At 41.5% G+C, this 21,769-nt stretch overlaps 1 protein-coding gene across 1 annotated transcript in view; it reads left to right on the top strand.

The window, feature by feature from the left end:
* ints2 (integrator complex subunit 2) overlaps positions 1–21,769 on the top strand; it is a 51,315-nt gene that overhangs the window by 21,436 nt on the left and 8,110 nt on the right. Inside the window, exons 10-21 of the mRNA XM_055657708.1 lie at positions 773–844; positions 1,815–1,929; positions 5,146–5,214; positions 8,088–8,222; positions 9,778–9,954; positions 12,014–12,122; positions 12,798–12,902; positions 14,954–15,118; positions 15,427–15,628; positions 17,064–17,189; positions 18,822–19,023; positions 21,330–21,569. Of these exons, the coding sequence (XP_055513683.1) occupies positions 773–844; positions 1,815–1,929; positions 5,146–5,214; positions 8,088–8,222; positions 9,778–9,954; positions 12,014–12,122; positions 12,798–12,902; positions 14,954–15,118; positions 15,427–15,628; positions 17,064–17,189; positions 18,822–19,023; positions 21,330–21,569 (1,717 nt within the window). The remainder of the gene's footprint in view (positions 1–772; positions 845–1,814; positions 1,930–5,145; positions 5,215–8,087; positions 8,223–9,777; positions 9,955–12,013; positions 12,123–12,797; positions 12,903–14,953; positions 15,119–15,426; positions 15,629–17,063; positions 17,190–18,821; positions 19,024–21,329; positions 21,570–21,769) is intronic.

Here is a 21,769-nt window from a genome sequence, read left to right as displayed (position 1 = left end):
AATCGTCCAGTTTTCATAAGTGATAGAAGTAGAATTAGGCCATTCGGCCCATCAAGTCTACTCCGCCATTCAATCATGGCTGATATCTCTCTCTCTCTCTCCTAACCCAATTTTCCTGCCCTCTCCCCATAACCTCTGACACCCTTAGTAATCAAGAATCTTATCTATCTCTGCCTTAAATATATCCACTGACTTGGCCTCCACAACCTTCTGTGGCAAAGAATTCCACAGATACAACACCCTCTGACTAAAGGCATTTCTCCTCGTCTCCTTCCTAAAAGAACATCCTTTAATTCTGAGGCTATGACCTCTAGACCTAGACTCACCCACTAGTGGAAGCATCCTCTCCACATCCGCTCTATCCAAGCCTTTCATTATTCTGCACGTTTCAATGAGGTCCCGTCCCCTCATGCTTCTAAACCCTAGCAAGTACAGGCCCAATGTGTACTCGTATGGTCATCATATGTTAACCCTCTCATTCTTGGGATAATTCTTGTAACCTCCTCTGGACTCCCTCAGATATTGTGCCCAAAATTGCTCACAATATTCCAAATGCACCCTGACCAGCGCCTTGTTGAGCTTCAGCATTACATTCCTGTTTTTGTATACACACCCTCTCAAAATAAATGCCAGCATATTGTTTCCTTTCTTTATTATCGATTCGACTTGCAGATTAACTATTTGGATACTATTATTGAGAAAAAAAAAAAAAGACTAATCATACAAATTTCAGCTTGGTGTTCAGACTTTCGTACTTAAATTTTGTTTCTAGCACGCCTGAACAGGAGCAAATAACAGTTATGTGGTTAAGCTGGATGATCAGGGAAGAAGCATATTTTGAAAGGTAAGATTAACTGTTGGCTCAATGTTTTCAATTTCATTTTAATAATATCTCTACAGTTTACAAATTAAATCAGATCTTGGGTTAAAACTTCCATTTGGCCCAGAGACAAAGGTGATGCAACTTTAACAAAATTACTACATTTTTCAAAATGGTTCTAAAGTGATGCAATTCAGATATCAATTTTTACATATTTATGCTTTGAAACAATGTTGCTGCACCATTTTTGCAAAAAATAATCGAGCACCATTGGAATTCATTTTTTAATTGTAAATTATGGTGTCGTATCTAGTAAACTGAATGCTGATTCGTTTCTTAGATGAACCATAAAACTAATGCCATATTCATCCCGTCAGTTAGAATTATTTTTAAAGTATCAATGAAGCACAAAAGATGATGTGGATACTATCACCTTGCAGGGTCAGATTTAATTCTGTGTGAATTGGCTGTTGCTTTTCTTATGTTCTAAAAGTGAGTTTGTTCAAATGTAAAAGTCCTTGGGTTGTGGGTGGGTTCTTCATCAGTGCAAGCACTTTTTTTTAGAGACCAGAAAATCGAATGTCTGTACAATTCTGAACTTTCCTCTTCTGGTTTTGAGATATTTGTCCATTTCAGCAATGACAAATATGCAGTGCTTTTGATATTTAAAGGCTCCCAAAATAATTGTGCAATGCATTTTGAGATAGCCAATTCCCACGCTGTTGACGATGTTCTAGGAGCAGCCTGCTAGCGCGTCTCACAACTTCAGCATTTGATGAGAAGGAATGGAGCACCAAAATTGGGGGGGGGGGGGGGGGGGGGGTTGCAGGGAGGAGAAGTACTTATATAGAATGATTTTTTTTAGATCGGTCAGATCACGTTGGAAATTAGATCATGTTTTTTCTGTTCTCCAGTCTCTCCTTCCACAATGAAGGGATAATGCCTTATCCAATTAGATGAGGGAATTGATACTGTTTTCTTATTTATGTTTCAGTACTACAGGAGTCTCTGCTTCGTTTGGTGAGATGCTGCTTTTGGTTGCAATGTATTTCCATAGCAACCAACTTAATGCCATCATCGACTTGGTGTGTTCAACTTTGGGTATGAAGGTAAATTATTTTTCCATTGTATGTTTAGGTCAAGAAGTTGAAAGCATTTTCTCTTTAGCTAAAGGTTTCTTTTTTAGAACAAATATTTTAAAGATATTCACTGTGCATGCACAAGCACCTTATTTATTTGGGTTGTTCATCATGTAGGTGATCAGATTCACACTGCAGCTCATACAATCGTCACCAGGGCATAAACAAGAGGCTGCAGACCAATGATTACTCCATCTGGGAAGGTAATCATCTGCTACAGCATTGAAGCAGATGCTATCAATTGGTAATGCTGCTGTGGTTATAAACCAATAATTTCCAGCTGATAATGACTAATATTGAAATGTTATTGCACTTCCAGTAAGATACAAACATTTGAAAAGCATTTAAAATATATTTTATGCAAAATCAAAGTTTTATGACAATGCAGGGTGGCTACACTGCCCTCGTGTGGTCAAACAGGTTTGCTTGAGATTTCCTATGATTTTTCCTTTCCCCTTGGGAATGGAATTGAGTGACATGCTAGAGATTTCCTCTCCTTCTCCAGAGGATAAAAACTAAAAGATGATCTTTCAGAACCTACTTCAAAAAAATGGTAACATTAGTCACTAGGGTGTGATGTTGTTCCAACTGAAACGAGGCTTGAAGCTCGCTGTGAGAATAAATCATTATTGGTTGAAAAATATTGTATTTAACCAAGTTCTAAACATACATCGGCACCATCATCCAACTCTTTCCCCACTATATTAACAGCTGCATTGGGGGATGCATCCTGAACCCATGCATAACTTGTTGATTCACTAAATTTGCCACTAACTTCCACTCTGCCTTCAAATTTACTCGGATTGTCTCTGACATGCCTCTTCCCTTTATTGATATCTCTGTCTACCTAATCCTATACCTCTTTTCTCCCATCCATCCAGCTGTCCTTCCAGATGAGACTGGGGTTCACATGCACCTCCTCTAATCTCATCCACTGCATTTGGTGTTACCATTTAGTGAGCAACTTTGGGCCCCATATCTGAGGAAGGATGTGCAAGTGTTGGAGTGGGTCCAGAGGAGGTTTACATGAATGATCCCAGGAGTGATTGGGTCAACATATGATGAGCATTTGACGGCACTGGGCCTGTACTCCCTGGAGTTTGGAACGATGAGGGGGGGACCTCATTGAAACTTACTGAATAGTGAAAGGCCAGAGAGTGGATATGGAGAGGATGTTTCCACCAGTAGGAAAGTCTGGGAATAGAGGTCATAGCCTCAGAATAAATGGGTGGACTTTTAGGTAGGAGAAGAGGTGGAATTTCTTTAGTCAGAGGGTGGTAAATCTGTGGCATTCATTGCCACAGAAAGCTGTGGAGGCCAAGCCAATAGATATTTTTAAGGTGGATAGGTTCTTGATTAGTATAGGTGTTGGGGGTTATGGGGAGAAGGAAGAAGAATGGGATTGAGAGGGAAATATTAAATTGCAGAGTAGACTTGATGTGCTGAATGGCCTAATTCTGCTCCTAAGACATGAAATTATGAACAATGTGGCTTCCTTTATATCGGTGAGCACAGACTAGGCGATCGCTTTGCTGAACACTTGCGATCACCCTGCCAAGGCTTTGCTGAAGAACCAGGTGGCTCCTTCGCTCCATAGATGCTGCCGCACCCGCTGAGTTTCTCCAGCATTTTTGTGTACCTGCTGGATCTCTTAGTTGCTAACCATTTTAACTCCCATTCCCATACTGATCTTTCCATCCTTGGCTTCCTCCGTTGCCTGAGTGAGGCCACTAGCAAAATGAAGGAACATCAACTCTTCTTTTGCTTGGGTAGCTTACAACCAAATGGCATGAACATTTGAATTCTCAAATTTTAGGCAACTAACCAGCCCACCCTCTCTACCCAATGCCCCATCTGGATTTGCATTTATTTCTCTCTTTCCCCTCCGCTTACACCTATATTTCTTCCCCTGGCATCACAATTCATACCTCTTCTATCCTTATCTTAAACTTTTTGTCTTTTAATATTTGGCCTTTGTACAACCATCTACCAATCCAAACCCCCCCCCCCCCCTTGCCTGTATCTACCTGTCACTTGTTAGGCTTTGTCCTGGCCCCATCTCTTTTCCAGCTTTCTTCACCACCACCCCACCGCAATATGTCTGAAGAAGGGTTCTTGCCCGAAACATAATTTATGCTTGTTCTCCAGAGACGCTCTGAGTTACTCCAGCACTGTTTTTTTTTCTGCATTTAACCAATATAATTTTACATTCATATTGCACCTTCGGTAAAATGAAATGTAGGGTGTCAGTGAAGACAAGACTAATGGGTTGTTAAATGAGGTGAAAGAGTAAACATGTCACAATAAGTTGCACAAGGTCAAATTTATGAATGTTAGATGATGGGAGGATAGCATAATAATATTAACTTGTTTTTTGTCTCCACCTGATCTGATGGAAATTTCCAGCATTCTTTTTAGGTTGCAGCTTTCAGGGACAATTTTGACTTGCATTTCATAAATTTCACATACTCTCCTGTTTGCCGTCTCTAAGTTATTCTCTTAATTTATAAACCAGGTGGCTCCTTAAACATCAGTATTATCTGGGCAACACTTGCCTCGCTCTAACAGAGGTACTCCCTTTGCCGTATCAATCATTTCCCCACCCTCTCTGCAGCTTAAAATGTATTTCTTTGCTCACTTTTCCAGTTCTAAATTAGGTTTATTGACTCAGCTAGACATTGACTCAATTTCTAGCTGGGCATTTTGTAGCATTTCCTTATTTCTGATTTGCTGCACTTGCTATTATGATTTTGTTTTTCTTTCTTGAAGTAAACTAATCTTACACTACAGCAGGACTGTAGTGTAAGACAGCAGTGAAGTGTTTTGTTATTGTATAGGTTAGAAATTCCATCAGATTAAACCAAAAAAATTCCCCTTGCATATTAAATCATATTTGGAGATGAAGTTTTAAGGGCCTGTCCCACTTGGGTGTCATTTACGCGACATCATTTACGTGTCGCGATGCACGCATGGCGTGCATTACACACGCATGGTGTGTTATGGTGTAGGCAGTGATGCGCGGTAGCTTGTGGCGCCCCAGGATTTTGAAATACTCAAAATCCTCGCGCGCCACGCAAATGATGCCCATGCGGGACAGGGCCTATAGGGCTGTTTTCAGGCCAAAGATTACCTATCAGTTCTTTATTGTTAGAAGACTTTATTTTTACTTTCTTATTTCTTTCTTAGATTGCAATTAAGCCAAGTTCGCTGAATAGAATGAAAACCATTTTCACACAAGAGATATTCACTGAACAGGTGGGTTTGAATAATTACCTTTAACGTTTATTTCATTTTGCGTGTCTTAAAACTTTCATTCTGATTCCAGTTTGCTGTTTGCATGTCTCATCACAGATCATTCATCGCATTTGACAAAAATATTCCAAGCATGACCACTGTTGCTTTACGAGAAATTATGGCCACCATTTTATACCCCGAATAGCAATAAGTTGGCTAACCAGTTTACTTTTGTTTTAGTTGAAGGATTAACACCCGGAGACAAATGCACTTGGAATGGGGCCACAGAGGATGGTATTCATGTATTAAGAAGTGTAATTAACTCACATGCACAATATTGCTGCTCTGATGAGCACTGAACCACAAAGATTCACCACATATCATGTTCAATCCCAGTTACATCATCTGATCTAGGACAAAAGCACGTTCCAGCTTTTAGTGATCCTGGGGCAATTGGCCAGGATTTTTGCATATGATTTCCATACAGTAAATTTTGAATGAAATGTGTGTATGGTCATTAGGTGAAGGTAGTATCTTATCTGCTAATGTTCACCATGTAAAGGACAGTCATTTGAGAAAGTAACACACAGCCAACTGCTATGGAGATGCACTCCAGCAGGGAACAGGTGATGCCAAATTGGAGGAAATATTCACAGTTGCTAATCAAGCAGAAGCAGTCATTGAACATAACTAATCATGATTACTCATAGAATAGTTTACGTAGGTGCATCTGGCATTACGACTGCTTTTGTGGGGGAGGCACAATTTGGCTTGCACACAAATTAAATGAGGATACATTTATGAAACACTTCGGGTTTTTTTTTTTTCACCCCCTAATAGATTTATAATTTTACAAGTCTGGATGCAGCAAAGTGCCTTCTTTAGTAGCAATGATCCCTGAGCTGCCTGTATGTTGTGTGCCAGCCAAGCAAGATTATTCATCTTATTGGTGATTGTTAGCCCCCGGGCCTTCACCTGTACCATAGGCTTTAGAGTTAGAACTGTGCTCCCTTTTTTAACCTTAAAATCGCCCCAAAAAATTCCCCCACTGCACGTTTGAAAATGAGAGAATGTATTTAGTCCTTTTGTTTGCTCCTTGGTTTAGTAGAATGTACAGGTTTTGAGAGAGTTTCATTTCACACACACATCGACATTATGTGTAACAATAGTTCATCCAGCTGAGTTCTCTGGCTACTGGCGAATAATCACAGTGGTTCTTGAAACCATGATCAAGAATTTTTGTAAAGCAAAATACTGTAGATTTGGGAAGTCGGCAAGAAATACTTAGCAAATCAAGAACCCTCTGTGCAGAACAGAGGAGCAAGAAATGGCACAGACATGGGTAAAAGCCATTTTAATCATGTTTGTGTAACCAACCCAGACTCCCTCAGCTGCTTCAACCATGCTGCTTCCTGTAAAAACTTCATTCTGTTCTCCCTAAGTCTCCGTTATATCTGTTGTGACAATGCCACCTTTCACGGCACTGCTTTGCTATGTCTTCCATTTCCTCAAAATCTGTTCCCTTCCAGAATGATTGGCAAGACTCTCAACCACATTTGTTCCATTTCCTGCACTTCTGATCCCTTGCCTTTTGTGTCACTTTCCTACCTGCCAGCAGCCACATTCTCCAAAATGATGCCACCACCAAACACATCTTTCTCTCTCCGCCCCTTTCAACATCCTGAGCAGCTATCCTCTTCATGATGCCTGGATCACTCTTCCAGCTCCTCCAGCACCCATTTGTTTTTTTGGGGCAACCATTCCATGCAACCACAGGAGATGCAACACTTTCTCCTTTGCATCTCAAGCATTCGAACTCGCAATGTGGTTTCCTCTACTTTGGGGAAATCAAACTGAATTTTGTTTTCCTTTTTCATTCCAGTGCAGCTTGAAAGAATAGCACTTGGCATCTTATGTTCTGTAGAATTGAACATTGCATTAAACACAAAAAGTAATAGAAATAATCAGTAGGTCAGACAGCATATGTGGTGAGGAAGTGGTTGGTATTTCTGTTGAAATGCTTTTTCATCAAAACTGACCTGAGTATTACGTATTTTGTCTTTATTTCAGATTTCCAGTATCTGCAGTATTTTGCTTTTGAATTGAATTAAATAATTTCAGGCAATCTGTTAACTTTTTTGCATCTCCAGAATTTGTTTGGTTTTCATCTTCTGATGTTTCAGATTTCACTTGCCTTCTATTCGTATCTCTCCAGAAAGATCTTTGTTACCTTCTTTCAGTGACGGCACTGCCACCACATGCATTCAATCACTCGAAGATAGGCACAAAGTCGGAGTAACTCAACGGGGTAAGCAGCATCTCTGGATGGAAGGAATGGGTGATGTTTTGGGTCGAGACCCTTCAGTCGGAGTCTAAAGATGGGTCTTGACCCAAAACCTTACCCATCCCTTCTATCCATAGATGCTGCCTGTCCCGCTGAGTTACTCCAGCATTTTTTGTCTATCTTCGGTGTAAACCAGCATCTGCAGTTCCTTCTTACACCAGTCAATCACTCGTAGGCTCCACCAAGTCACAGACCTTTTCTTTCTGCTTCTTTCTTTCACACCCCTCCCACTCCTCTACTTTACACGCAGATGTGTGCACATGACTGTAAATTTATTTCTATCTTGCCCAAATTCTCGTGGCAAGTAATCAACCTTGAATATTAATTATTTTTCTCTTTCCAAGGTTTCTGACTGACCCGCTGAATATTTACAACATGTTCTGTTTTTAATTTGGGAATTTGGTATTGGGAAGAATGACGAGTAGAAATCGCTTTCTTACTATTGTACTATAATGCAGTGTGTAGGGTAAAGTTTGATACAGAGAACTTGAACTGTGAATAATAAATTCAGTGGTGTGCCAGTTACAGCTTATCGTTTGTTCTAATTTAGGTAGTGACTGCCCACGCTGTGCGAGTACCTGTTACCAGTAATCTGAGTGCCATCATCACTGGGTTCCTGCCCATACACTGTATTTACCAGCTGTTAAGAAGTCGTGCTTTCACCAAGCACAAAGTTTCTATCAAGGTACTGAATTATTTTTTGCGTGCATTTATTGTATTCAAAAATGTGGTTTATTTTATATAATATGGCCGCACTTTGAACATGGATGGTTGTTGACAACAGTGCTTGTAGCACCTTCAATATCCCCAGATGCACACAGGTATGTAAATCCTGAAAGAATCATTGTTTCATAGAATCCTTACACCACAGAAGGAAGCCATTCATCCTGCAAGTCCATGTTGCACTGTTTAAGAGCACTTCAATTTCTTTCTTCCCGAAAAAATATTGGAGCAGATGACCAAAAACTTGGTCAAAGAGAAAGTATTGATGAATTATAAAATCATGCAACATGGAAACTAACCCTTTGTCACACCAGATCTGCACCTGCCACCAAGCACCCACCTACACTGATCCCTTATCAGTTCCCCATCCTATCCTCGCATGGATTTTCCTGTCACCCACCTACATGAGGGCAGTTAACCAATTAAAAAAAAATCAACCAGCATATCACTGGCATATGGGGGGGGAAACGGGAGCATCTGGGGGTAAAAAAATCAGTCACGGTAGAACATGGAAATTCCATCCAACATCACCACGATGAAGATCAAACCCACGTCAATGAGACAGCAGCATTAACGTCTGCACCACCTTGCTGCATCAGAGGATGAGTTATATAGTCTTCATACTTCATGTCTGATACTGATTTATTGATTAAAGTTGGAGATTAAGATGCCTGAATTTGAGGGTTCGGGATGCTTCTGAGGGCAATGGACCAGAGGATTGGAGATCGAGATGATGACCTTAAAGGGATTTGAAACGGATGGGAATTTAAAAATGCATTGCATATTTAGGACCCAGTGTAGGTGTGGAAGCGATGAGAAAATAGCACTTGGTGCAAGTTAAGGAAGGCAGACTTGATGACCTCAACCTTGCCAAGTGTGTGATCAAGCATTAAAATGATGAAGCAACAAAAGCATAAGTGCGAGAATCGGCAGCATGAACAAAAGCAGGGATGTTATAGAAGTGGAGATGGTCAATAATGGCATTGAATTGTGATCTGACATTCATCTTGGCTCAAAGGCTGCAGTCTTTCAACTTGCATTTGAGTCAGCAGCGCACTGATGGTCTTGAACCTGTTTAGTACATGACATAGACTAATTTCTTCCTCAAAGTCCCCAGAGTAAGAAAATAAAAGAAGGTTTCTGTGCAGTGATTTTTTGTGGTATAGTGGATGTTTTGAAATCCTACTGCCTAAAGTGTGTAAACCTTCTCGGGGTTGTTTTTCTCTATTATTGGTGGTGATAAATTTCTGTGGCTGTGAATGTGAAATGCTATAATTAATATTAAACTTTTAATATTGAGGTCCTAGGGCTGAGATTAAAATTCCTGCTATAATGTTCTCAAACCATGTTCAACGTCTGGATGGACATGTGATTTGGGAAATGCATCAACCCATTTGTGGGAACCCAGTGCCTTTGGTGAACTTAGTCCTCATTCACCTTTCATATCTCACCCACTTTGGGTGTGAGTTATAAGATATGCTTCATTTTTCAACATTATTTATTACATATACTTTTAGGATTGGATTTATCGTCAGATGTGCGAGACTACAACACCTCTGCACCCTCAGCTACTCCCTCTGATTGATGTTTACATCAACTCCATTCTAACACCAGCATCCAAGGCTAATCCAGAGGCCACAAATCAACCGATCACAGAACAAGAGGTCCTGAATGTATTCAACGGCCTTACTTGGGTGAGATCGGCATCTTCTGTAAATGCACTAGATTTGAAATGAAGTGTTACAAATTGTATGGTTCTTGCTTTCTTTTTAAAATATATCATCTCCTGTAACTTTCTTTTTTCACAGCAGCATTTCTGGGCTGCTCTTTTGCTTCATACCTGCACACATTCATGGTTTCAGCTGGTATAAATAGCTTCTCAGTGAATCAGGCTTCTCCACAACAGCAGCAAATTGAAGGGAAATGTGCAGTGTGCTAGGTTTCTGCCACAAATCTTTTTGTGTATTGCCACTGAGTAGATTGCAATAAAGAGAGGAACTTAATTTATTTTAATTTCATAGAGTGATACAGTGTGGAAACAGGCCCTTCAGCACAATTTGCCCACACCAACCAACAATGTCCCAGCTACACTAGTCCCACTTGCCTGTGCTTGGTCCATATCCTTCCAAACCTGTCCTATCCATGTGCCTGTCTAATTGTTTCTTAAACGGTGGGATAGTCCTCAACTACCTCCTTTGACAGGTACACAAAATGCTGGAGAAACTCAGCGGGTGCAGTAGCATCTATGGAAATAGGCAACGTTTCGGGCCGAAACCCTTCTTCAGACTGAAAAAGGGTTTCGGCCCGAAATGTTGCCTATTTCCTTCGCTCCATAGATGCTGCTGCACCCACTGAGTTTCTCCAGCATTTTTGTGTACCTTCGATTTTCCAGTAGTTCCTTCTTAAATACCTCCTTTGGCAGCTTGTTCCATACACCCACCAAACTTTGTGTGAAAAAGTTACCCCTCGGATTCCTATTAAATCTTTTCCCCTTCATCTTGAACCTCTGGTCCTCGATTCCCCTACTCTGGGCATATACCCAATCTATTCCTCTCATGATTTTGTCTCATCCTCCTGCACTCCATGGAATAGAGACCCAACCTACTCAACCTCTCCCTGTAGCTCACACCCTCTATTCCTGGCCAGATCCTCGTAAATCTTTTCTGAACCCTTTAAAGCTTGACAATATCTTTCCTATAACATGGTGCCCAGAACTGAACACAATATTCTAAATCTGGTCTCCCCAACGTCTTATACAACTGCAACATGACCTCCCAACTCAATACTCTGACTGATGAAGCTGACTGACTACAGCTCTGCCCTCAGGAACTTTTTTTGGTCACTCCTTCAAAAAAATCAATCAGATTTGTGAGACATGACCTCCCACGTACAAAACCATGCTGACTATCCCTAATCAGCCCTTGCCCATCTAAATACCTGTATAACCTATCCCTCCGAATACTCTCCAGTAACTTACCAACTACAGATTTTAAGCTCACCGGCCTATGGTTCCCAGCATTTTCCCTGCAGCCTGTCTTGAAAAGAGGCACAACATTTGCCACCCTCCAGTCTTCTGGCACCTCTCCTGTATTTAAGGACGACTCGTAAATTTCAACCAGGCTCCCTCAATATCCTCCCTCTAGTTTCCCGCAATGTCCTCGGATATATCTGATCAGGCCCTGGAGATTTGTCTACCTTCAAACACGAGTCTGCACTGAATTTATTTGGGCAGCCTGAAAGAAAAAGTTAAAGTGTACTTCCCTGGTGGTGATGAAGTGGCCAACACTTTTGGTGGAATTGTATGTCAGGTTAGGTCTGGCATGTTTACACAATAACAGAATCAATACAATTGGAACAATATTTTCTTCAAACATTTGATGGAATACTAATCCTTCATTCTTGCTTGGTTTATTTTACTGAATTTGTTGGTGTAGCATTGCCTTTATTTAGAGGGTGCTAACTCGTGTGTAGCTGATATTCCTGCAGTGTTGCACGGGATGAGGAATAGCATGTTGTAAATTACAGGCAATGAAAGGTTTTGCTTTCCCCCAAATACTCCCTCGCTTTAGCCATAGATGTAACAAATATGTGCACTGTATCTATATTATTTACCCTTTGCTTTGTAATATTTTCTTTAAAGTTGTAACTGAGAAGCATGAGTGAAACATTTTCAGGGCAATGGATATTAAATAAAAAGTTGATCATGTAAATCAGAGGATGCTAATTTAATTAATTCCTATGCTTGGTTTGTAGGGAGAAAACAACAGGTGTCGGCAGAAATATAGCATTACAGCCCAGCTGCTGGTCCTCTATTACACTCTTTCGTACGAGGAGACTCTATTGTCCAATGTAAAACCATTAGGTATGTGTGCTTCTGCCTCTCTTTGGGAAACTTTCTCCCTCCTCCTGTGGATACCCTGTCATTCAGTAGCCCACGTTAGGGCCAAGGATTCTGTTACCATTTGTTGCATGAGTCTTCCTCTAGAGATTTAAGCACAATCCGGTCAAAGCCATTCACTGTAATGCTAAGGGAATTCTACACAGTCCTGATGCCATACTACAGATGCTGGAATCTGGAGCAATAGACAATCTGCTGGCTTAACTCAAAGAAGTAACTTTAATTTAAAGACCGACATAAGAGTGCAAGGGTGTTGACTGTGTTGATCTGGCAACATTTATTGTTCAGCTATCGAGTATGCTCAGATAATCAGTTCTATTTATCTCAATACTTTATGACATTCATTTGTGAACAAATCAACTACTGTGTCCCCATATGACACAAATGGTTGCTGGGCAAAAGGGACTACTAAGTACTTTGGGGCACCCAGAAGACAGAAGTTGTTACATTAATGCATTTTTGTTTAAGTTTTTTTGATAGCAACATCATTTCAACATCAGAATGAACTGCATGAAGTTTCATTTTTCATTTTTGAAGCTTGTACATTTTTTCTTTGAAATCTTTAACATTATTCTTCAAATCCGTCTGTCACTGATAGGCATACAAAGTATTTTGTTCATTTTTGCATGTGTCTTGTAGCTGCAATGCAGAAGAAGCCCAAGTCCTACTCTGCAGCCCTAATGGACCAAATTCCTATCAAGTACTTGATTCGTCAGGCACAGGGACTTCAACAGGAGCTGGGAGGTAAGTGCAGAGATTCCAGTTATGACTTCAGGCTACACTGAATGCACAAGTTTCCATAAAAATAAGGTGTCACTCTCCTCCAATTCACTGAACTATTGCAATGCAGCACATCCAGTTACAAAGCTGGTATTAAATCTAACCCACGTGTCATGTCTAGTCCTGAGCCACCACAATATCAAAAGAGAGCTGAAGAAGGGTCTCGACGTGAAACGTCGCCAATTCCTTCTCTCCATAGATGCTGCCTTACCCGCTGAGTTTCTCCAGCATTTTGTGTCTACCTTCGATTTTACCAGCATCTACAGTTCTTTCTTAAACAATATCAGAAGATTTTGTTTAATGTCAAATTTACTAATTCCAATTCATTGAGGCTCTCCACATCTCTGGGCCAGGGAAACAGTAGAAGGAAGATGGTCATGATTCGATTCCTAAAAATTGGTTGAGACAAGTTTGGGTTCAAAGTAAGGACGAATAAGTTAGGTACTGGAATGCTACTACCATCAATGACATCAGTCCCTATGAAGCAAGCTCATTTTCACTAAAGATGGGAAAGTACATCGAATTCAAATTCCACTTGATTGCTGTACATAGCTCCCTGTAATATAACAGTACAGCACAAGGACAGGCCATTTGGCCCACAATATCTGTGCTGAACATGATACCAAGACCAACTATTATCTGCCTTCACATAATTTAGGCTGTTTGAACTGTTTTTACTATTTTACTATTGTAATGTTCTTTTTACAAACCATGTTCTCGGGGTACCTAAATCTAAATTTTATTAGTTATTTAAGTTTTTACATCGGATGGAAGCTGCATACCAAATCTCGTTGCGCTTATGCGCAATGACAATAAAATATATTATTATTATTATATTATCCATATCCCTCCGTTCCCTGCATGTCCATATGCCTATTCAAAAGACTCTTAAATGCCACTATCATATTGGCCTCAATCACCACCCCAGGCAGCGCATTCCAGGTACATTAATGAAAGTAAGCAGCGGGCAGTAAAGAAAGCAAATGGCATGTTGGCCTTCATAGTGCAAGGATTAGAGTATAGGAGCAAGGAGGTCCTACTGCAGTTGTACAGGACTGTGGTGAGACCACAACTGGAGTATTGTGTTCAGTTTTGGTCGCCTAATTTGAGGAAGGACATTCTTGCTATTGAGGGAGTGCAGCGTAGGTTCATGTTAATTCTCAGGGTGGCGAGACTGACATGATGAAAGAATGGATTTAATGGGCTTATATTCATTGGAATCTAGAAGGATGAGAGGGGATCTTATAGAAATGTATAACATTCTTAAGGGATTGGACAGGCTTGATACAGAACATTTTTTCCTGATTTTTGGGGGAGTCCAGAGCCAGGGGCCATAGTTTAAGAATAAGGGGTAAGCCATTTAGGACTGAGATGAGGAAAACTTTTTTCATCCAGAGAGTTGTGAATCTGTGGAATTCTCTGCCACAGAAGGTAGAGGAGGCCAATTCACTGGATGTATTCAAGAGACATTTAGATATAGCTCTTAGGGCTAATGGAATCAAGGGATATGGGGAAGAAAGCAGGAACTGGGTACTGATTTTGGATGATCAGCCATGATCATATTGAATGATGGTGCTGGCTCAAAGGGTTGAATGGCCTACTTCTGCACCTATTTTATATGTTTATATATATTTTTTAAACTCTCCAAACATCTCCTTTTAAACTTTGTCGCTCTCACCTTAAAGCTATGATCTTGCTCTAATTATGATACAAAAAATATTGTTTCCGCCTTCAAATGATTTGGATCATTCACATATGTTCACGCATTTCTCGTAAGAGATATTTATAGTTAGTTTACTATATTTGGTTTAAGTCGGGTTGGATGCATGTAAAGCAGATGTTTTAAATGAATTTGAAAGCTCGAAGTAATGTTAGCTCCTGGGAGGTATGGGAATGTAACAAAACATCGGTGAATGAGAAATATCTATAAAATTATTATTGTTAAATTAGATTTCAGAAAAAAATTAATGTATTATCAGAATATCCTGAACAGACAAGGATTTTCCTTTCCTTAGGCCTGCACTCAGCATTGCTGCGTCTGTTGGCCACCAACTTTCCTCATCTTTGCATGGTGGATGACTGGATGTGTGAGGAGGAAGTGACAGGCACAGACGCGCTGCTCAGCAGAATGCTCCTAACCAGCCGGGCCAAACGGCACTCGCCCAGGAAGCTGCAGGAAGGTAATAGTATAACGCTAGTTGAGGATTGTGTGCATAATTGGTTATCATTGACCTACAGTTTAAGAAAAGTGAAGGACTGTCACATGTCTAAGGAATTAAGATGCCCCTGAAAATGATTCAAACATCACTGTTGTAGAAAAATGTCTTGAATATTTCAAAGTATTTGGGGAATATCACGCACATTTAATCTACCTGATCATTGTTTTAACAAATCAAATATTCATAAACTTAACCTCCACAGAGACATTATCTTTTATCATTTAATTTGCATATCTCTTGCACAGTTCCAATTATCCTGTCATCTCCAGCTTTCCAGGTGGCTTCTGCCAATTACACTCAACTGATGCAGATCTTGGAGGACTTGACGCTCATGTCTGCCAGTGAGCTGATTCCATTTGCCGAAGCATTGATGTTGGATTTGTACAAGGTGCTGGAGCCTGGGGTTCCCCGAAAAATTCTGCAGACAGTCAATCAACTTTGGAGACTTCTCAACACTGTTATGCCAAGGAGGTACATGATCATTCATAATAGATTTCCGACAGTGGTCTTTGAAATTATTTTTTATTTAAAATCCCTTCTAGAACGTCTGTAATTTCCTCATACAATATGTTGATTTTATCTTTACCATTTTATAAACAATGTTTCCTGGTATAATAAAGCATTACAGCACAGGAAAGACCAATTGCTCGACTATCACGGTGCCAACCAAGATGCCAATCCTACCAATCAATCTGCCTGCACGTGGCCTGTATTCCTCTATCCATGCCAGTTCATATGTCTGTCTAAACGCCTCTTAAATTATGCTATCGTCTCTGCTTCTACCATTTCCCTCCCAGGCAAAGTGCTCTGCACACCTACCACTCTCTGTGTAAAAACTGTCCTTACATATGTTCTTTAAACTTCTCTATCACCTTAAATTTATGCCCTTTTGCGTATTTGAGATTTTCACTCTGGGACAAATACTCTAGCCTATCAATGCGATTTATAATTCTATTTACTTCTATCCAGTTGCCCCCCAGACTCTGATCATCCAGAAAAAAGCAGTCCAACTTTTTGGACTCTTAATATTCTCTCATTCAGGAAACCTCTTCTACACCCTATCTAAATCCTTCACATACTCCAGTCTGCCAACCAGGACAGTACGCAGACCTAACTGAAGTATTGTACAGCTGCAATATGATTCCTGCCTTTTATACTCAATGCCCTGACCAATGAAGGAAAGCATGCATCAGAAAGAGTAGCTCTCCAACGATATCTTGTGTGATCCTTCGGGGACAGCTGATAGGGTTACTGCCCGAGTTACTCCAGCATTTTGTGTTTATCTTTCAGTATAAACCAGCATTTGCAGTTTCTTGTTATTACTTTCTCTATTCATACACTTATTCAAAATCTTATTTAAACATGAGTTTCTGAACTGAAAATCTAGACATGACCCTGTTACTAACAACTCGGTTTTTAAATCTGATCACTTGATTGACCTACCAAAGGTGCTGAAGTACAGTTTTCTTGGCAATATAATTAAGTGGTCATTGTTAGTATGAAAAGAGTTTGCAACGGGATAGCTGCGGAATCCAACAGCGACATTCACTCGTGGATGGTTTTCTACAGTGATCACAAGGTAATGATCAGGAGCAAGGAACCTAATTATTAATTTTCCCAGTGTCCCAGGTGAGATAAGCACCAAGCAAAAATTTGTGCTGTCACATTAAGCACCAAATTAACCATCCAAAGCTTTGGAGTAGCATAATTCTTCAAAACCTCATATCCTTATCCAAAAAAAGATTGCTCGCTTCCTTTGTTTTTCAGAGTTTATTTTCATAGTCCTTTCTGGTTGGGTGGTGGGAATGTGTTGTAAAATGAGATTTCACCCTTTTTATTGAGTACAGGTTATTTGGCTTTCACTCAGACCTGTGAGTGACATGTCATATTTGTTTGTGTTTTATAGGCTGTGGGTTATGACTGTGAATGCCTTGCAGCCAAAAGCCAAGCTGCTTCGCCAACAGAAGTACACACAGAATGATCTGATGATTGATCCGCTAATTGTGTTGCGATGTGACCACAGAGTGTACAGGTGAGCTACGAATAGTGAGCAGAGCATGAATCATTGCAAATATATTGTCCTGTGCGAATTCTCAGTCAAAAGATTGTAGGTTCTACTCCAAGTGATGGGTTTGTTTGACCAAACGCCCTTTTTTTTGTTCTTAAATGTTCTGGAGTCCCTCCAGTTTTGCTTCATTCTTACCTATTCTTGTTGATCCATGGAGAAGGTTACGGACAGCAGCTTAAACTGCTGCCGAGTAATACAGCTTTATTCAATTAAATGGATAGGTGGCTCACTTCACATTATTCACTTGGAGACTGGAATGACTGAGACCACCAGCTTTCCTTCCCTGAATGGTGACCATCTTACATTTAGTATCCTCCTACAATCCAGTTATTTTATGGTTCCAATTCAATTCTAGCTTTTTTTAAACTGAATTCATTTCAACTGAATTCAAGTTTCATAATGAGATTTAAACTATCATTCTCTGAAGTATTTGTTCATCTTTGGAGGATCTGATGAAAGATGAATTTGCGATGCATTACAGGGGAAGAAGCTTTGCCATTAAATTAATTTTCAAAGTTGGAGGCTGTTCAAGCTGTCTGAGGGACATCGGAACAGAGAAAAAAATCTAATTTCTAATCTGCTTTGTCATTCAATAACAGTTGCTGATCCCTGGCTGCAATCCACATATCCACTGATTGTCCATGTCCGTTAATATTGTTGGTTGACATAAGTTTTATTAGTCTTTACTTTAGAGGGACAGCGTGGAAACAGGCTCTTCGGCCCACCAAGTCCGCACAGACCAGAGATCACCCATGTACCAGCACTTTCCTACAGTTAGGGACAATTACCCTACAAACCTGTATGTCTTTGGAGTGTAGGAGGAAACCAGACCACCCGGAGAAAACCCATGCAGTCACAGGGTGAACATACAAACTTCATAAGGACAGCACCCATAGTTAAGATTAAACTGGGTTTACTGGTGCTGTAAGGCAACATCTCTACCACTATGCCGCCCGGATTTCAAAACAATTTGTGACCTAGTATCAGTTGCTTGAAAATGTTCACCAGTTTTGCAACTATTTACATGGAAAAATGTTTCCTAATTTCACTCCTGAAGGCTGGACCTACAGTGCCCTCCATAATGTTTGGGACAAAGACCCATCATTTATTTATTTGCCTCTGTACTACACAATTTGAGATTTGTAATAGAAAAAAAAATCACATGTGGTTATAGTGCACATTGTCAGATTTTAACAAAGGCCATAGAAATTACAGCAGTATTTATACATAGTCTCCCCCTTTGGTGAATCTAGCCTGTATTTTGTCCTCGTTGGGTTCCGATACCGAATATTGAATCACTACAATTTATGCAGAGCTCTGGGATGTTAGGCTTTGATCAGTACAGTACATTGTGTATATCCTATGGGTTCTTGGAACCTCTCGAGCTTTAATGTTTGATGAGATCGGATGTTTTCCACTAACCCTAGCTGAGTAATATTCCAGTTTCGGGTTACGGTTACACAGGTTCCATTGAAAGATGAACTAGTTTGACTGGATGTGCCATATTCCACATTTTAATGGGAAATCCCATTGTTTAGTATTTGTTAGTTTATAGTTAGTATTTCTAATTAATATTGATTTGCGTTTTAACCTTAGATGTCCACCACTAATGGACATCACGCTACATATGCTCAATGGATACCTTCTGGCCTCAAAGGCCTATCTGAGTGCACACCTCAAGGAGAATGCTGAACAGGAAACCAAGCCGCATCAGAACAATACAATGGGAATTGTGGGACAGCCTGAAGTTCCAGAGGTCACACGAGAGGAGCTGAAAAATGCCTTGTTGTCGGCCCAGGTAATAATGTGTAATTATGCTAGAGCCTTTCGAGTATGTTCTAAAATGGGTGGTAGTCTTATCTGGTACCAAGCAATGATAGCCCTGGGCAGATTGAAGTCTGAGAGATTGGGAATCAGAGTAGGGAAAGCGGGAAGAACATTTGAGTTAGCTGTGCTTCAATAAAGTATTCCGAGCAGCCAATCATCAATCACGCACTTGCCTGATGTAAAATATGTGAGTAGTCTTTCTCCCTTCTATCTCTCTTTATTTTTAATCAGGATAGGGAATGGGAATTTAAAACCAATACCAGTAATAGCACCAGATGAATTGAAAGAACAACAACAGAAGCCATGGATGAACAGCGAGGTCAGGCTACTGCTGAAAGCACGGGACACCGCTTTCAGGTCAGGCGATGCTCGAGCCTACAGTTCATCCAGGGCTAACCTGAAGAGGGGCATCAAGAAGGCCTAGCACTGCCATAAGCTCAGGATTGAGGATCACTTCAACAATAACTCCGACTCCCGACGCATGTGGCAAGGCATCCAGGCCATCACGGACTATAGACCCACCAACACCACCCCCACATCCAGCGACGCCTCCTTCCTTGAGGAGCTTAACCACTTCTATGGCCGCTTCGACAGGGACAATCTAGAGACAGCCATCAAGGCTGTGCTCCCTGCTGATCACCAACCCCTCATACTCACCCCCTACGACGTGTACGTGGCACTAATGCACGTAAGGCTGCTGGCCCTGACGGCATCCCCGGGCGCGTCCTCAGGGCCTGTGCTGCGCAGCTGACAGACGTCTGGACTGACATCTTCAACCTGTCACTTGCCCAAGCAGTTGTCCCCACGTGCCTTAAAACCACCTCCATCGTGCCGGTGCCAAAACACTCCACTGCGGCAAGCCTCAACGACTTCCGCCCAGTTGCACTTACTCCCATCATCACCAAGTGCTTCGAGAGGCTGGTCCTGGCACACCTCAAAGGCTGCCTACCCCCCACATTGGATCCCTATCAGTTTGCCTACCGCAAAAACAGGAGTACGGAGGATGCCATCTCAACGGCACTTCACTCCGCCCTCTCCCACCTCAACAACAGAGACACTTGCGTAAGAATGCTGTTCATCGATTACAGCTCAGCATTCAACACCATTATACCCTCTAAACTGATCACCAAACTCGGTAACCTGGGCATCGACCCCTCCCTCTGCAACTGGATACTGGACTTTCTAACCAACAGACCCCAGTCTGTTAGGTTAGACAAGCACACCTCTTCAACCCTCACCCTGAACACCGGCGTTCCACAGGGCTGTGTGCTGAGCCCCCTCCTCTACTCCCTCTTCACCTACGACTGCACACCCGTACATGGTACTAACACCATCATCAAGTACGCAGATGATACAACGGTGATTGGCCTCATCAGCAACAAAGATGAGTCGGCCTATAGGGAGGAGGTCCTAGCAGCATGGTGCGCTGACAACAACCTGGCCCTTAACTCCAAGAAGACCAAGGAGCTCATTGTAGACTTCAGGAAGTCTAGGGGCGGCACGCACATCCACATCAACGGGACGGAGGTGGAACGTGTTTCCAGCTACAGGTTCTCCGATGACCTCTCTTGGACCCACAATACCTCAACTCTGGTCAAGAAGGCTCACCAGCGTCTCTTCTTCCTGAGGAGACTGAAGAATCTCCTCAGATTCTGGTGAACTTCTACCGCTGCACCATCGAGAGCATCCTTACCAACTGTATCACAGTATGGTATGGCAACTGCTCTGTCTCCGACCGGAAAGCACTGCAGAGGGTGGTGAAAATTGCCCAACGCATCACCGGTTCCTCGCTCCCCTCCATTGAGTCTGTCCAAAGCAATCGTTGTCTGCGAAGGGCGCTCAGCATCGCCAAGGACTGCTCTCACCCCAACCATGGACTGTTTACCCTTCTACCATCCGGGAGGCGCTACAGGTCTCTCTGTTGCCGGACCAGCAGGTCCAGGAACAGCTTCTTCCCTGCAGCTGTCAGACTACTCAACAATGTACCTCGGTGACTGACAATCACCCTCCCCCCCCCCCCGGACACTCCTCCCACAGGAAAAACACTATGACTATGCATGTAAATAGATTTATTTATTGAAATCATATTCTATGTCACTCTTCCAGGGAGATGCTAACTGCATTTTGTGGTCTCTGTACTGTACACTGACAATGACAATTAAAGTTGAATCTGAATCTGAAATTGATTTGTCTGTGCATTTTACGGACAACAATTTTTTACTTTAACACTCAGGGAAAATAGTAGTGCCTCCTAACACAATTGTGTTCCCTTTACAGGACAGTGCAGCCGTGCAAATTCTGTTGGAGATCTGCTTACCCACTGAAGAAGAGAGGTCCTGTGGTGCTGGAACATTTCTGGAACAGCAGGACCAAACAACGGGCATTCTGTCTGAATTCTCAGAGGACGATCGGGAGACTTTATTGAGTAACGTTCGAGAGGTGCAGTGTCTCATTTGCTGCCTCCTGCACCAATTGTTTATTGCTGATCCAAACATTGCCAAACTTGTTCACTTTCAGGTCAGTGCAGCCTGTTTACCAAATGGTCCTTGCAAATTATTTCTCAAAGTCTTTGCTGTTATTATGTAGCAACCAAGTGAACCAGCAGTGTCTCTGAATATCAATGGTATCTATTTTTACCAGTACCTGATAAATTCGGAGCACTGGAAGAATTGCAATGAAGCATAGGGTCTGTAGTGGCATCCGGAGCACAAGAGCAA

Source organism: Leucoraja erinacea, chromosome 28, assembly GCF_028641065.1.
Source record: "Leucoraja erinacea ecotype New England chromosome 28, Leri_hhj_1, whole genome shotgun sequence".
Taxonomy (NCBI): Eukaryota; Metazoa; Chordata; class Chondrichthyes; order Rajiformes; family Rajidae; genus Leucoraja; species Leucoraja erinaceus.
Note: the sequence above shows the minus strand (reverse complement) of the source record. Positions and strands in the feature narration are given on the sequence as shown.